Source organism: Mus pahari, chromosome 2 (genome assembly GCF_900095145.1).
Source record: "Mus pahari chromosome 2, PAHARI_EIJ_v1.1, whole genome shotgun sequence".
NCBI classification, from domain to species: domain Eukaryota; kingdom Metazoa; phylum Chordata; class Mammalia; order Rodentia; family Muridae; genus Mus; species Mus pahari.
In genome coordinates, this window is record NC_034591.1 from 107,565,591 (window position 1) to 107,579,743 (window position 14,153).

Here is a 14,153-nt window from a genome sequence, read left to right on the forward strand (position 1 = left end):
GGAAGGAAGGAAGGAAGGAAGGAAGAAAGAAAGAAAGAAAGAAAGAAAGAAAGAAAGAAAGAAAGAAAGAAAGAAAGAAAGAAAGAAAGAAAAAGAAAGAAAGAAGTGGGAGCCAGGAGATGGCTCAGTTGATAAAGGCAATTACTAGCTGCCAGGCCTGATTACCTAAATTCAATCTCTGGGACCCACATGGTGGAAGGAAAGGACCGGCTCCATATGTTATCCTTTGATCTCTACATACGCATGTACACACACACACACACACACACACACACACACTCACGCACTCACACGCATACATGCACTTACCTGCTCTTCTTGTCCATAGACATTACAAGACTCCTTCATCCTTTGGTAATATAGTAATTGATGCTGGTTCAGGCCTGGGCTCTAGTGGTGAGGGTCTTAGTGGCTAAGAGACAGAGAAGTAGTTTAAGGAGAATGTGAGCTGGGGACAGGATAGCTACGGGGTGAGGCTGGCATATGTGATACTGCTGTGGGTCTGGGGCTACCGTGGGAATGAAAGGCCAGTCAGAGGCAAGACCAAGACCCTGTTCTCCTCCTGCAGGTGGCATCTCACAGGGGACAGAGGTAGACAGGGAGGCTCTCCAGGGAGTCGCCTTGGAGGGAAGTGCTGAGGAGGAAAACTGCCTGCAGGGCCCAGCATGAAGGATAGAAGGGTCTTGTTTGACCCTTGAGGTGACCAAAAGTCAGAAAGAAGGACAGGGGGAGTGACAGTGGTCAGGGACCCTTCTCATGGGTCTGATTTCTGTCTTGGCAGGTGCAGGCTACTGTTGTGGGGCTCCTGGCTGCAGTGGCCTCCCTGATGCTGGGCACAGTGTCCCACGAGGAGTTCAGTTGGGCCAAGGTGGCCTTGCTGTGCACGAGCAGCGTCATCACCGCCTTCCTTGCTGCCTTGGCCCTAGGTGAGCCATGCCCATGGACCCCAGACCCCAGGCCCCAGGCCCCAGATACCAAACACCAGGCCCCAAGTACCCCAGACCCCAGGACCCAGACACCAGACACCAGGCACCAAGTACCCCAGACCCCAGGCACCAGGCCCCAGACCCCAGGCCCCAGGCACCAGGCCCCAGGCACCAGGCTGGCTGCTTCTCTGCTGTTTTATTAAGGTTCTCAGAGAGGTTTGCAGTGAGGCTGCTATGGCACTAGTGTGGAACTCCAGGAGTGGGGTAGTGGGTGGGAAGAGCCCACCAGGTCCTCAGTCTGCCCTGTGCCCTCTCCCAGGTGTGCAGAGAGCGTGTGCATGTCCGAGAGAGCCCTACTGTCCCTTTGCTCAGCCTTGACAGACTTCAGTTTGCCACTCCTTGCTGATGAGGTCAGACACCTGAGCATGGCAGCTTTCTTCATCTAGTTTGTTGGCCTCCACATGTGTCAATAGAACCATATACAGGACCATGTACAAATTGGCTCACAATTCTAACAAGCCTCCTGCCTCAGCTTCCTGAGTGCTGGGATTACAAGCATGCACAGTAGTGTCTGATAAGGGGCTTCAGTGAGACCAGCACCAGCCCATTGGCTCAGTTGTGTAAATTCAGGTTCACTTGGAGCTCGAGTTTAGAAAGAAGAAGCAGGGCTCTGGCTTGGTCACATAGGACACAATGTGGCAGGTGGTAGCATCAAGGGTGAATGTAGTCCTTTTTATTTTTAACTCCATCTTGTGGTACGAGGGAACGAGCGAAGGGCCTTGCTGTAACTATTTTTAGAGTCACGGGATTCTTGAGTAGTGTTAAATTCTAAAAGCCAAGATGAGTAATGTTTTGAAGAACCAAGGGGAGCCTGCTGAAATCGGCGAACCCCAGCTAGCAATTAATGAGGCTTGCAAGACTGCAGGGCAGCTGCCCTCAGACAGAGCGGAGGGGTCCTGGGGCTAAGCCCCTGGAGATGTGCTGCTCTGATCTCCCAGCCAAGCCATGAAGACCATCACCATCTGCACCTCAGGGTCATGTGTTTCATCCATGTGACTCAGGGACAGTATAGCTGGGGTCCTGGGATAAGGGACTCCTAGGATGTCTCTGGTGCCTGGGCAGAGCCTTCCACCCCAATGGTGTTGGGACACACATCCACCTGCCCTCCCTCCCCAGCCTCCATTGGTGCTGGAGCCTAAGAAATGTCTCACTTATAGGTTGCTCAGAGGACTCAACAGCTCCCGGAGGCCCAGATCCCTCTGCCCCTCGGGTTACTTTTGCTTAGAGCCCTCTGTGAAGCAGAGGCTGTGAATGCCGTGTCCATGTAATTCCAGGTGCTTCCAGAGGTCAGAGGCTCCCTGCCTGCTCAAGTGTGTCTTCAGGGTTTTCAGGCCACCCTTTGCCACCCCCCACAGGTTCCAGCCAGTGACTGAAACTTAGGGAGGTAGGCAGCCTGTTGAGCATCTAGACTTTCATAGCTATAACTATTCTGTTTCTGGCCACCTGCTTGACTCTTCCTGAGGGTGGGGGAGTCTCTAATCCAGCTCACCACTAACCACTCCTTGGGCCTCCCCTCCTCCCACTGCAGGAATTCTAATGATCTGCATAGTGATTGGTGCTCGGAAGTTTGGGGTCAACCCTGATAACATCGCCACACCCATTGCGGCCAGCCTGGGCGACCTCATCACCCTGTCCATCCTGGCCCTCATGAGCAGTTTCTTCTACAGCCACAAAGGTAGGGAAGGCTCTTGGGAGGGGCATGAGCAGATATCACATACACACACACACACACACACACACACACATACACACACATACAGAGGAAGCTCAAGTCGACAGGGTTTGGAGGTCTGAGAAGTAAACACAGGTACAGATAAAACAATATGGCCCCCACTGTACCTGGGGCACCTCCGTCCAGTCCAGTCTGACTGATTCCAGTTACTGTCCTCTTAGTTGACAGTGAGGCCGCCAAATCAGATAAGATGTTGTACTCTTCGGCCTGTCTGATTTGCATAGGAATTGATTATTTGCATTTGATTTGCAAAACAAATAAGAGTGCCATTCCCCCTCCCTCTTGCCACTGCCTCTGTTCAGGAAGTTGGCGGGCCTGGCCCCAGGAGACTGGTCTTCAGTGACTGGAAAGTGAGTTAGTTCCCACGTGCCAGGAGCTGTCCGGAAGACACATCAGTGTGAGGAGGGAGCTGGATGTCTCCTGACTGAAGTTATGGAGAACCTGGGCAGGTTGTAAGGAGACACTTGCCCATGTGTCCCTGAGCGTTAGTGGCCTGCTTAGAGCCTGAGGGACCTGCCCTCCAGCTCTGGGGATGGTACAGAAGCTGGCCATTTCTACCACGAAGCACTTTGTCTATAGCTAGCCTGGAGCACCTGTGGCAGATGAAGGGACTATTGTGGGCTGTGATGTCTGGGGTGGTGGTGACACCATACCCATAGGGAGACACCACCCAGAGCAGAGTGAGACATACACCACCGATAGCCATGTAGCACTGGGGCTGCTCTGGAGGGCAGGAGCATGACGCAAGGATGAGTCTAGAACAAGTCAATGTTCTGTATACATGTGGGACGTGGAGTCAGAGAATGAGGCTGGAAGAGAGCAGGGGCAAAGCCCCTGGGTAGGCGGTGCACTGACCTCACAGCTGGAGGTGACTCTGGGGAAATGAGTGGCTATGGGCCAGCCTGATCCTTATCCCATAATGATACAGAGTGTCTTAGCCAGGAGAAAGCTTCCTCCTGATCCCACCCCTGAGGCCATATGCCCTGGGAACTACCTCTTTGCTTTTCTGGGTTTTCTGGACCTCTAAGCAGGGTTATAGAGAACTGTCATGCATCTGCTACCTGCTCATAGTCTGTCCTGGGAAAACCAGACCAAGGGTCTTGACGATCGCCAGGGTGTCAGAGAAACGCAGGGATGGGGCAGGACAGAGAGGGGCTTCCCAGTTGCTTAACTGTTGCTCTCTGGCAGGTATGGTGAGATAGCCCCTCTAAATGGCCAGTGCTCAACTTATGTCTCACCTATGAAAGGCCATACTCCAACCAGCTTCTCTGTGCCAGCCTTGGCCATTTGAGCTTTGTATCTCTGCTTTCCCTCAGACACATGGTATCTGACGCCTCTGGTCTGCGTCGGCTTCTTGGCTCTCACCCCTCTGTGGCTCTTCATAGCCAAGCAGAACCCGCCCATCATGAAGATCCTGAAGTATGGGTGGTTCCCCATCATCCTGGCTATGATCATCAGCAGGTGAGCAGTGTGGGACACAGACATGCCTGTCAGAAACAACTTCAGGGAAGGAAGGCTTACTTGTCTCTCTGTCGCAGAGGGTTCAGTCTGTGACCATCTGGCCATGTGCTCTTGAATAGATCATGGCCCCAGAAGCACATCACAGTGAAGCAACCTTCACTTCAGAGGTGCTCAGGATATGGGAAGAGGCCAGGACAAGATGTGTCCTCCAGGGAGTCACAAACCTAGTGAAGTTAGCCATACCTCCTGCCTTTCACCGCCTCCCAACAGGAAGATTCTTAATCTATCAAGGGGTTAATCCACCCCCACCCCCCAAGTCAGAACCCCAATGATCAGTCACCGTCAAACCTTCTCTGGAAATGTCCTGACAGGCGCATGTTGTGTTGATCGCCTGGTGAGTCTAAATCTGTCAAGCAGGCAGGTGAGATTAACCATTACAGGCTAGGCGAGGTGTCACAAACCTTTAATCCCAGCACTCTGGAGGCAGAGGCAGGGGGATCTCTGTAAGTCTGAGGACAAGCCTGTCTACATGAGTCCAAGGCTGTCTAGGGCTACATAGTGAGACCCCCCCCTTTTTTTTCTTTTTAAATAGCCATCACAATCCACCTCTTGTCAAGTTGGCACACAGACAAGTCACTTCAAACCATAACATCCCACTGTCATTCCCAAAAGCTCACCTCTATCTTTTTTTTTTTTTTTTAGGTTTTTCGAGACAGGGTTTCTCTGTGTAGCCCTGGCTGTCCTGGAACTCACTCTGTAGACCAGGGTGACCTCGAACTCAGAAATCCGCCTGCCTCTGCCTCCCGATTAAAGTCATGCACCACCACGCCCGGGTCAGCTCACCTCTATCTTATAGTGCAAAGTATGTTTGGGTTAGCGGCAAGCATCCCCATGGTGCTAACAATCTCCACATTGTCTAGCATATGTAAGCTCAAGGTCTCTTCTGAGACTCTAGACTCTGTAAGTCAAAAAACAAGTTGTATGCTCCCAACACACAGTGGTTCAGAGAACATAGTAGACTGCCAGGCTAAGGCTGTAACTAAGGCAAATGTCTGTAGCCCTGTGTCTGGCATCTGGGACACATGGTTGCATGATATGAGCTTCAATAGACTTGGGAAGTCCAGCCGCTATGGCCTTTCGATCACCTGCACACAGGGTCTCTATATTTTGCTGCCTCCATACCTTGGCCCCTTGAACATCCTGGAGTTCCCCTTCAGCCTAGACTTGACCCTCCTAGCTTCATGCATCACCCCCCTCAGGCTGCCCGGAGAGGTCCTCACCTTGCCTTACACTGCCTGGCCTCTGAGGACTTCCTCTGAGAGTTGGTGGGAGCCTCTATGACCTCCTACACCTGCACTCTACATGCTGCAGACCAGTACCGTGTGTTCAGCACCAAAGTCTACCACCAGCTCTCAAAGTATCCCTTGGACCACATATACAGAAGGCATTGAGTGCTCCATTCAGAAAGACACTCCCTAGCTCGCCCTGCAGATAGCAAGGGAGTCTGGCCACTGAGGAATTCCCGAGACACCCTCAGGCATTCCTGTTGTCCCAGTGCAAAGTGCCTGGCTTCTCTTGACTGTTGCTAATCTCTTTGACAGCCTCATCCTCTGCAATTTTCCTAGACTAGTACATTGCCCTCTGGTCCTTCTGATCTGTTCTCTTCTCCCATTTCTCACTGTAATTCTAACTAAAACCAGCCAGAAATACTACACCACAGCCTGTGTGCTGTGCTGCCTCAGAATTTCCACCAAGTAAGTTATTTATATCTTATATCTTATATATGCGCTTTCAAGGCATAACCAAAATAAGCAAAATTCCCTTTTGCCCCTTTGTACATAAATACATTTTATTTTTGAGCAAACTCACACCCCAGGATTCTATATCCAACTCCTCCAGGATCTCTCCCATTGTTTTCCCAATGTCATGTCCTCCATGGATGGGTGGGTGGGTGGATGGATGGATGGATTATAGACAGACAGACAGACAGACAGTGATATCTATCTTTATGTATCCTACTGAGTCCATTTACTGCTGTCCACATGTACGTGGCTGTGGGGGCTACCCACTGTAGCACAGACCCCTACCAGGGGCCCCACCTGGACGAAAAATGACTTTCTGTCCCCAGCACCCATTGATGCCTTTGTTTTCTCAGCCAGGAGTGTGCCTCATGAGTCACTCCTACTCCTACTGGACTATTGTTACAAAACTTTTTGCCAGGATATACCCATGAAGGACTCCTAGCTCAGTTCCCTGTGGAGCCCTCATTCCTGTCTGAAACCCAGGACTTCACTGTCTCAAGTTTCTGTTGCCACTCTGATCGCTCGCTAACTCCACTTAGAACATTCTAAGCTTCCCTAGTCCAGATCTCCAGATGTCTCCAACTTCCTCCCCACACCAATTCCAAAGAGCTCAGAGCCACGTGGTCAGGTTTGGTCACATGGGCGATTTTGTGTCTCTGGTGCTAGTTTTCCTTGTGGTTGCTGGTGGTGTCCCTGACAGAAACAAGCTGGAGGAAAAGAACTGGTTTGCTCATGGTTGTAGAGGGTTCCGCATGGTTGGTTGGTCCTGGGCTGCTAGGCAGAACGTGGAGACAAGTAGAAAGCTCCCCATGTCATGGTGACCACAAAGCCTAGAGAAGGGCACAGAAGGAAAGACCAGGGCAGCATTCCCGGTGGCACAGCCAGACGTGTGCCCCAGCAATCTACAGGCGTTTCTTAGTCCAGCCAAGTTGTTCAACCTCCTCCCTCCCAAGAACCCTGGAGCACTCAAAGTGAGGGTGGCAGGTGCTGGCACGGCCTCGCCACAGTGCCTGCGTTCTGGTGTGAGTGAGCTGCCGCGTACACCATACACTCTGAACCTCTTATCTAGGCCTCGTCCATTCTTCTGAGTCAGAGTGCAGAAGTATTGGCAGCCAGGAGGGCTGAAGCTGGGCAGAGCAAGAGAGAACTGCACAGCCCAGCTCCCCGCTCTGTCCTGATGCTGTGGTCTACTGACCATGAGACACCTCTGCAGGCAACTTAGGGTTGCTATTTGTCTTAGTTACGGTTTCCACTGGTGTGAGGAGACACCATGACCAAGGCAACTCTTACAAAGAACAACATTTAACTGGGGCTGGCTCACAGGTTCAGAGGTTCAGTCCATTATCAGCAAGGCAGGAAGCATGGCGGTGTCCAGGCAGACATGGTGCTGGAGAAGGAGCTGAGGATGCCCCGTCTTGATGGGAAGGTAGCCAGGAGAGGACTGATTGGTTCTTCGGCACTGGATGGAGATTTGAGTATATGACCTCTAAGCCCACCCCCACAGTGACTCACTTCCTTCAACACGGCCAACAAGTGACACAGACTAATAGTGTCACTTTCCATGGGCCAAACATAGTCAAACCACCACACTATTGCTGTGATAAAACACCATGATCAAAAACAACTTAGGGAGGAAAGGGATTATATTATTAAGCTTACAACTTAAGAGTCTATCACTAAGAGAAGTCTAGCCAGGAGCTCAAAACAGGACTCTAAAGTCAAAAACTGAAGCAGGGGCCGTGGAGAGATGCTATTTACTGACTTGGTTCCCATGGCTTGCTCAGGCTGCTTTCTTATATACCCCAAGATCACCACCCACAGTGGGCTGGGCCCTCCTGCATCAGTCATCAATCAAGAAAATGCATCACAGACTTGACTACAGGCCAGCCTGATGGAGATATGTTCTTAATTAAGGTTCCTTATTCCCAGATATGTGTAGATTAGTGTCAGGTTGGCAAACGCCACCCAGCACATGGGTCCTTCATCCAGGCCCCAGGGAAACAGTTCTCACCCTGGTCACTGTCCCAGCATAGCTGCTGGGGGGACCCGGAGGGCTGTAGGGTTGGTCCCACCATCTTCTTTGGTAGGAAACTGCAGTCCATTTTGTGGTTGCAGCAGACATTCTGTGCAGGGAGGGGGATGGTATTTTCCAAGCCCAGGAAGGTGGCCAGTGGACAGTTGGCCTGAACACTCTAATGTCAGCTCCGTTCTCTCCCCAGTTTCGGAGGTCTCATCCTGAGCAAAACCATTTCAAAACATGAGTTTAAAGGCATGGCTGTCCTGACTCCAGTCATGTGTGGTAAGTGGTGGGTGAGGCTCCTCTTAGGGACCCTGGACTGAATCGGGACTGAACATGGGTGTACAGCCTCGGGTTGTGAGTTGGTTGGGCAAGTTGAGCCTGCACAGCCTACAGGTTCTGTTAGGCTTGATTTTTCTCAGAGGCAAAGGATCTGAAGGGACTCCACAGCATCAGGGGAATGAAGCACACCGATTTACCTATTTTTTTTTTTTTAAAGATCTATTTATTTACTATATGTAAGTACACTGTAGCTGTCTTCAGACACTCCAGAAGAGGGCATCAGATCTTGTTACAGATGGTTATGAGCCACCATNAGACACTCCAGAAGAGGGCATCAGATCTTGTTACAGATGGTTATGAGCCACCATGTGGTTGCTGGGATTTGAACTCCGGACCTTTGGAAGAGCAGTTGGGTGCTCGTACCCACTGAGCCATCTCACCAGCCCCCGATTTACTTTTGACAGGGTCTCACTTTGTATATCCAGGCACCTTGGAACTCTGTAGTGCAGGTCGACCTTGAACCCGTGTGATGATCTTTCTACCTCAGCCTCCCAAGTACTGGTATTAGAGGTTCGAGCACTAGACCAGGTTTGCTTAGTTTGTTTCAGAGTCATTGGCGACATTAAAACATAGGCGTTCACACATGAGACTCTAGATTTCTGTCTTCACCTTAAAGATAAAGCCCTTCACAGTAGTAGGTTTACTCTCTGGGCCTGGTGACAACCATCATGACCTGTGTGGCACTCAGCCCCACACGTCCCACTGACCTGCATGGACTGCCTTACTGTCATTGTTCTGCAGGATTTGGGGTGCTGACACCCTGATTCCTCTCCTAGCTGCTCAGAGATGTCAGCAAGATGGGGCTTGGGATCGCTGGAGGCCATTCCTGGCCTAAAGGAAGTGCTGTCTGCTCTGTCCTTCCTGCCATGGTGGCCGTGGGAAGCTGGATTCTGGTTGCCAGGGAGCTGACAGATGAAGAGAGGTTGGGAATTGGGATAAAGAGTGGGATCTATAAACACAATGAATTTCTTAAAGTTGTGTATAGTCAAGAGAAGTAAATGCCCAGCCATCCTCTGCCTGCAGGTCAATATCTTTCTCCACTGGGGCCACCCATGGGACTGATCTCAAACCCTGGGTGTCCCTGACCTAGCTAGGGAAAGTTGTTACTAGACTGTGGGCTCCTATCAGGGGCATGCCAAGAGAAGGCTACGGCCAGCTAGACCATCCCATCTGTCAGGAATCACATCCTCACCAGGATGTCTCAGAATTCCAGGGTGTGCACATGCTCTTGGTCTTCTGGGCTCTTGGGTCTTATTGAGGTTTTGCGCACCATTCTTCAGCCTCCAGTCTTCCTGAAGACACCCTTTCCTGGGTGCCCAGCAAGTCTGAGTGGCAAGCAAAGAGGAGATAAGAATTGCTGCACCCATCAAGGACACCATCCTAAAGGAAACAGTACACAGGAAGAGCTAGAAGCCAGAGACTGAGCTTGCCACACCCTCTCTCCTCACAGGTGTCGGCGGCAACCTGGTGGCCATTCAGACCAGCCGCATCTCCACCTTTCTGCACATGTGGAGCACACCCGGGGTCCTCCCTGTCCAGATGAAAAGATTCTGGCCTAACCCCTGCTTCATTTTCTGCTCTTCAGGTCTGTATGCTGTCTGATGAGGACACAAGACCTTCTTATCCCCCACCCCTTGTTCTTAGGTTTGCAAGGGGGTTTCACTATGCTGCCCAGGCTAGTCACTTGAGTCCCTGGGCTCAGGTGACAATGCTGTCTACCTCACAAGTAGTGGTGACCACATGTGCATGTTCCCGTACTTTCTAATGCCATTCACAAACTGGAAGACACTTTTCTGTTATTTATGCATCGTGCATTTTGCTCAGTTCTTATGGTCCACACATGCTTTTCCTACAGATTTTCTTGAGTGTTCAGTCTAGCTGCCCCATTTGGCAAGTGCTCCTAAAAGCTGCATATCCTCGGGTATTCACCCACCTCACGGCTTCCCTTTTAGGCTTTCTTTATATGCCTTTGAAAGAGAAAAGTTGAGGCTGAGGAGATGGCTGGGTCAGGAGAACAGGCTTGCCATACAGGTGTAAGGACCCAAGTCCAATCCCCAGGATCCATATTACAAACCAAAAACAGCAGCAAAGAACAGGCATGGTCCACTTGTGACCCCAGTACTGGGAAGTGACCCCAAGTGAATTCCTCGGGCTTATTGGCCAGCAGGTCTCGCCCCATGGGTGAGCTTCAGGCCAGTCAGTAAGAGACACTGTCTAAAAAATAAACAGCTCTTGAAGAAAACACACACACACACACACACACACACACACACACACACACACACGCAGATACAAACTTGGCTGGGAATGTAGCTCGGTTGACTGTGTTCAAGACCCAGCACCGTGTTCCAGTGGACATGGTGGTATACACCTGAAATCCCAATACTCAGGAGGTGGAGGCAGGAGAATGGGAAGTTGAAGACCATCCAGGGCTTTAGGATACCCTGCTCCTCTTTGCCCACCGCCACCCCAAACATGCTTTCTGTGGAGCTGGGGATGACACCTCAGGGCCTTGAGCATGCTCAGCAAATGCAGTGTCACCGAGCTACACTCTGTCCTAACAACTAAAACCAACCAAGCACAGCTGCCTTAGTTCACTGGCTCCTTCAGTTCATTTTGTTGTATTGGACTCTCTGAGTTTGACGTGGGATTTCCTGCTTTTTCCTGACCCTCTCAGGAGGGCAGTGATGCCTTGTGTTTGAGAAGGGGGCCACATTCACTTGCTGTAATTTCCGAGTGTTTTGCTGTAGGGTCTGGGTGGGGTGAAGTCCAGTCTCTAGGGATCCTTAAACTCACGAGAGCAGAGGAAAGCAGAGCTCAGAGCTCACTGTTGCCCCAACTGCACAGATAGGACTGAGGTGCCACGCAGGGCCCCTAAGAGCATGTCACACTCTCCAGTCTCTCCTCCACACCCGTGTCAGGCCTCAGCCTAACCCTCTCTACCCAGGGATCTTAAGGGGGAGCTTCTCCCACTTATACACACTTCCTGGTCTGAGATTATTTTTATTTTTATTTTTACTCATCTGTCTATCTGTCTGTCTATCTATCTATCTATCACCTTTTAGTATTTCTTGACATTTGAAATGACCTCTGTTTGACCACTTATGTGACTCTGATCTCTTCCCTCAAGTGTCAGCCCTTTGAAGGAAGGGAAGGCCAGGACTGAGTTCGCACTTAGTAGAGTGTGCCGCATCATAGGTGTTAGTAGGTGAAGGAGCTTGGGTGCCGCATCGGGGACTCTTCCTTTGCCAAGGTGGCCTCTGCAAGGACATTCGTTTTGTGACTCTCTTGGTTCCCTTCCTTCTAGAAATCAACTCTGTGTCAGCACGAGTCCTACTCTTTCTGGTGGTCCCAGGACACCTGATTTTCTTCTACCTCATCTGCCTGGTGGAAGGCCAGTCAGTGACAAGCAGCAAGATCTTCATGTTGCTGTACCTGGTGGCAGGCGTGGTCCAGGTGAGGGTGACAGTGGCAGAGACACGCAGCCTTCAGAGCCTCTCAGCCAGCATCAGTGCTGCTGTGGGAGGTATCGAGTGCAGGTCCCATCATACAAAGATTCAGCCAACGTGCTGAAGGCCAGTGGCAGGGCCTAGACAGAGGCTCCTGTGCTGTGTGCCCACGCCTCGCTCAGCGTCTCCACTGCCTGCGGCACACTGCATGGTTGCACCTCGCACTGTACACTTCACTCACTTTGCTTGCAGCACTCCACATGCCACACCATGCCGGAGGAGCAGCTGCGGACACACTGTGCTCTGCACAGGAGGCCAAGCTGGCTGTCCACCCCTCACAGAAGCCCCCACTTTGCATGATGCTTAAAGGCACACGTAGTCTTCTTCCAGGCAGGATGGGCATGTGGACAGTTCGAAAAAAGCTAAGCTTGACAGGGGATCCTCAGCATGGCTGAGACACCAGCTGGCTAATGTACCTAGAGTGTCAGCAGAGGGGCCAATAGACACCATGGCAGCTTCAGGAGGGGTTCACTGAAGCGTTTCCTTGTCTCTACACTCAGGCAAGTCCAAGTTTACTTAGGGAGAAGGAACAAGGCAGGCACTGACTGATAAAGACTGCAGGGACTGTGGGACCTGAGTAGGGCCACGTGGATTGCTCCTTGGACGCTTCCTGAGGGCCTCACCAAATCTCCCAAGGGGCAGGGGCTCAAGCAGGGAGGTTTCCTGGCTGGTGAGTGGCACAATGCCCATGTAGCACTTCAGAGGCCAGGGCAGAACCCAGCAGCTAGGAAGGGCTTACAATGGCTGAGTTCAGAGCCTTCTTTAGACCACAACCAGCCCATGTGTTCATGTGTTGCTGGGTAATGAAGTTGATTTGCTCATACTTAAAGTTGTCAGGGAGGGGAGGGGGTGTCCAACCAGCACGTGACAGATATTGGACAGGGAGCCAGCCATGAGTATGCACGAGAAAGCCAGTCAGTAGGAATAGCCCCAGCCTTGCTCGTTACCAACCTGTTTTGAGACTTACTTGGTCCACTCCCTCAAGAAGTATCAGTTTATTCATGACCTTCCCATTCCTCACTGGGCCTCCGCTCAGAAAGGTCCCACCACACACACACACACACACACACACACACACACACACACACACCCCTCAGTGCCACAGTGGGAACCGAGCTTCCAGCACAAGACCAAGACCCTCCAGTTCCCAAGCAAAGCTGGGGAGAGGGAGCATGCTGGGGCGGGCAGTGTCCATGGACACCAGCTGCTCCTCTCCGTTGTCCCCAGCTGGGCCTCTGATTCGGGTCTTCCCTCTGCTCTCCTGGCAGGTGGTCATCCTGCTGTACCTGGCAGAAGTGACGGTTCGGCTGACATGGCACCAAGCCTTGGACCCTGACAACCACTGCATCCCCTACCTCACAGGCCTGGGGGACCTGCTGGGCACTAGCCTGCTGGCACTGTGCTTCTTCCTGGACTGGTTACTGAGGGGCAGAGCTAATCTTGAGGAGCTGGTCTCAGAGCTGGTTTCTGTGCCTCCCTGACGGAGCCTACCATCCGTGGGTCTCCATGAAACTTTCCCTCACGTCCACAGTTATCTGGCAGGCCGTTCCCGCTGCTGAGGCTTCAAGCTGCTAAACACCTGCGTGGGCAGTGGCCTCATCGGTCTGCCAGGGAGATGAGCACATACCTTGACTCTCAAGTTGGCAGCCCAGCCTGAGGTAGAGCCCTGACATCAGGAGCTCTGCTTGCAAGTTCGTGAGTATGTATGCCTGGACTGTGTGTGTGTGTGTGTGTGTGTGTGTGTGTGTGTGTGTGTGTGTGTGTATAGGGTAGGCTGTTCTAACCTGAAGATGCTGAGGAAGGAGCCTGTTGGTGCAACCTGGGTTAGCGATCCATTGGGTGGATCAGGATGGAACTCTGCATCCCCAGGTCTCAGGAGTGCCATCCCTGGGCTCATGCTACTAGTGCTCTGGGCCCAGTGACCATGCACCTTCACCCCAGGCAGGCCCTGCATACCCCTCCTCTATACTCCAGTATTTAATCTTGTGGCTGCTTTCTTTCTATTTCCCACTTTCTCTGTTTTATAGCAGAACCTTCCGTACAGGTTCTGGCAATCAAGAGATGTATAATAAAACATAGCTGATGTGCACTGGTGTCCTCCGTCCTTCAGGGAGCCAGGGGGCTGTGGGGCACAGTCTCCGAGCAGTAGATGACTTTTCGCTAGTGCACTGTTTCTCATGGTTTGGTTGAGTGTGCATGGCACCTGCCAACTGCTTAAGGTAAGAAGACATGTTGATCCAACACTGTGCCCATCCGCCTCCAGCCGGACTCCCATTTGCCAGTCTCAGGTAGGAGCTCAGGGCC

General features: G+C 51.8%; 1 protein-coding gene across 2 annotated transcripts in view; it reads left to right on the forward strand.

Annotated features, from left to right (window-relative positions):
• Slc41a3 (solute carrier family 41 member 3) overlaps positions 1–13,936 on the forward strand; it is a 41,184-nt gene extending 27,248 nt beyond the window's left edge. For both annotated transcript variants that reach the window (XM_021191159.1, XM_021191160.2), the window contains 7 exons: positions 782–926; positions 2,515–2,661; positions 4,035–4,179; positions 8,201–8,280; positions 9,791–9,925; positions 11,648–11,796; positions 13,118–13,936. In XM_021191159.1, the coding sequence (XP_021046818.1) occupies positions 782–926; positions 2,515–2,661; positions 4,035–4,179; positions 8,201–8,280; positions 9,791–9,925; positions 11,648–11,796; positions 13,118–13,330 (1,014 nt within the window). In that variant the 3' untranslated portion in view covers positions 13,331–13,936. The remainder of the gene's footprint in view (positions 1–781; positions 927–2,514; positions 2,662–4,034; positions 4,180–8,200; positions 8,281–9,790; positions 9,926–11,647; positions 11,797–13,117) is intronic.
• The last annotated feature ends 217 nt before the right edge of the window (positions 13,937–14,153 follow it).